The sequence below is a fragment of the Danio rerio genome, chromosome 11, assembly GCF_049306965.1.
Source record: "Danio rerio strain Tuebingen ecotype United States chromosome 11, GRCz12tu, whole genome shotgun sequence".
Taxonomy (NCBI): domain Eukaryota; kingdom Metazoa; phylum Chordata; class Actinopteri; order Cypriniformes; family Danionidae; genus Danio; species Danio rerio.
The window spans coordinates 345,001-347,500 of NC_133186.1; the positions used below are offsets into that span (position 1 = coordinate 345,001).

Genomic DNA, 2,500 nt, shown 5'->3' on the forward strand with positions numbered 1-2,500 from the left:
TGATAATGTGATGTGATAATGCAACGGGACGTACTGTGCTAATGTTATGCAATGTGATAATGTTATTTGATGGGATGTGATAATGCGATGTGATGATGAAATGTAATGTGATAAAACGACTGCCATAATAATCACAATGAGCGCTGAAAGTTGTACTTGTAATATGTAAAGAAGCATCAGCTTTCAGATTCACCATAGCATTCCAGCAATAAACGTCATTTGTGTCACAGACTGTGGTCTCCTCTTTTGTGATAAGCGCTCCTCTAAAGATTTAAGAGAAGCTGATCAAGCTCAAACTGAGCTGTGGCTCATGTAAAGTATCCAGTAAACATGTAACTGGATTTGCTCTATGCTGAATTCACCTTCTCTGTTCCATCATCAGGGATCGGGACCTTCTCCTCGAAATATGTGGAGACCGGTTCCTCCTGCGGGACGGGGGACACGGGACTGTACAGGTCAGGCTCCTGTGGGACGCTCTCTGAAACACACACACACACACACACACACACAGCAGATTCACTGACTGAGCTTCAGTTCACAACTCTCACACACACAAACAGTGCAGATACACACATATGCAAATAAACACGCACGTTTGCTCACTCACATACACACAATGATGTTTCTACTGTACAGACAAGGTACACACACACACACACAACTTTGGAGAGGTTTTAGAGTACAAATACACACTCATTAACTCATCTAATTAAGACTGAACATCCTGCAGAGTTAACGATCTCCGTCATTACACTCATTCATGAGGCACACGTCTCCTGCAGTATAATACACTCACATGCTCACGATGCAGAACACACACACACACATATTCAGAGACACACACTGTGTTCTATCATCGGTGTATTTTCGATTAAATAAACGCGGCTCAGTCAGCAGAAGAGATTCCCTCATGCGGTTTACAGCACCTATTTGACAGTGTTATTGTAGATTATTGCAGGACGTGTGAGGAATGAGCAGAGTCAGTGAGTTCATCAGAGATTATAGCGCATCATAAACGTGCTCAGGTCACCGAGAGCACATTAAACATGAGGAAACGACGGCAGTAAACTCTGATTATTTCCTGCAGAGTTACCACACCATCATAACTCTCACTTTCACACATCCATCTGCTGCGGTCAGCTAGAAAAGACCGACAGAACATGATCTGCTGCTCACACACGGCTCATCTTTAACCAGGAAAAACAGACTATAACTAAAATATTATTACATGTTCATTATATTTTACATTATATATACATTACATAATATATTACATTATATTTCTGTCTTTGATGGGTTTTAAATTATGAGCGCTGTGCATTTTATACAACAAATAGGAGACATAAATACAGAATTAGAGACTTGTGTGTACAGTGCTATTACTTCTGCTATTAATTGTACAAATTTGTAAATAATATTTAACAGAATAACAGTGTTAATAACTCATCTCTAATAACTGATTTATTTTCTCTTCTCCATGATGACAGTAAATAATATTAGACTAGATCTTCTTCAAGACACTAGTGTTCAGCTTACAGTGACATGTAAAGGCTTCACTAGGGTAATTAGGGTAAAGTTAGGGTAATTAGGCAAGTCATTGTATAACAGTGGTTTGTTCTGGAGACAATCAACTAAAATTATTATCTTAAGGGGGCTAATATTAATGACCACAGCAGTTTTTAGATAGATGGTAGATAGACAGACAGATAGACGGACAGACAGATCAATACTCATCACAGATGTGATCAGGGTGTGTGTGTGTCAGCAGGATGTGATGCGTGTCTCACCGTCCAGCGCGTCCCCGTCCCGTCCAGTCTTCATGAGCTCCAGGAGTGTGCCCGTCAGTCTGAAGAGCAGAAAACACACAGTGTGAGCACAGAACACTGACCACCCACACACACACACACACACACACACACACGCACGCACGCACGCACGCACGCACGCACAGACGCACACACACACACACACACACACGTACACACACATGCATAAGTATACACACATGCATATGTGCGTGCACACACGCACACGTGCACAGCACACACACGCATAAGTACACACATGCATACGTGCACACAAAAACAAGCGCGCACACACACATGCATAACTACACACACGCACACACACATACATGCATGCACACACACGCACATACATGCACACGCATAAGTATGCACACAGATACACAACTATCAAATATATATTAAACATATTATAAATGTAAAAATAATGAGCCCTGTTTTTTATATTCTGCAGGTTATGGATAAAATATGACAGGGCTATGAGTTTAATAAAATATATGAGATTTTTGGAAATCACCAAGCATCCCCACTTATTGTCTCACAACCCCCCACTTTGAGAACCACTGCTCTACTCTACAGTGATGCTCCAATACTGCATAACTGCAACACACACACACACACACTGTTATGATGAACTGCTCAAACTAATGACATATAAACCAAAGAAAACACACACACACACACACACACACACA

General features: G+C 41.1%; 1 protein-coding gene across 2 annotated transcripts in view; it reads right to left on the bottom strand.

The window, feature by feature from the left end:
* The window catches only part of slc11a2 (solute carrier family 11 member 2), an 18,728-nt gene that overhangs the window by 12,860 nt on the left and 3,368 nt on the right, over window positions 1-2,500 (bottom strand). For both annotated transcript variants that reach the window (XM_073916100.1, NM_001040370.1), the window contains exons 3-4: window positions 1,788-1,846; window positions 363-478 (exon numbers count right to left, since the gene is read on the bottom strand). In XM_073916100.1, coding sequence (XP_073772201.1) covers window positions 363-478; window positions 1,788-1,821 — 150 coding nt within the window. In that variant the 5' untranslated portion in view covers window positions 1,822-1,846. The remainder of the gene's footprint in view (window positions 1-362; window positions 479-1,787; window positions 1,847-2,500) is intronic.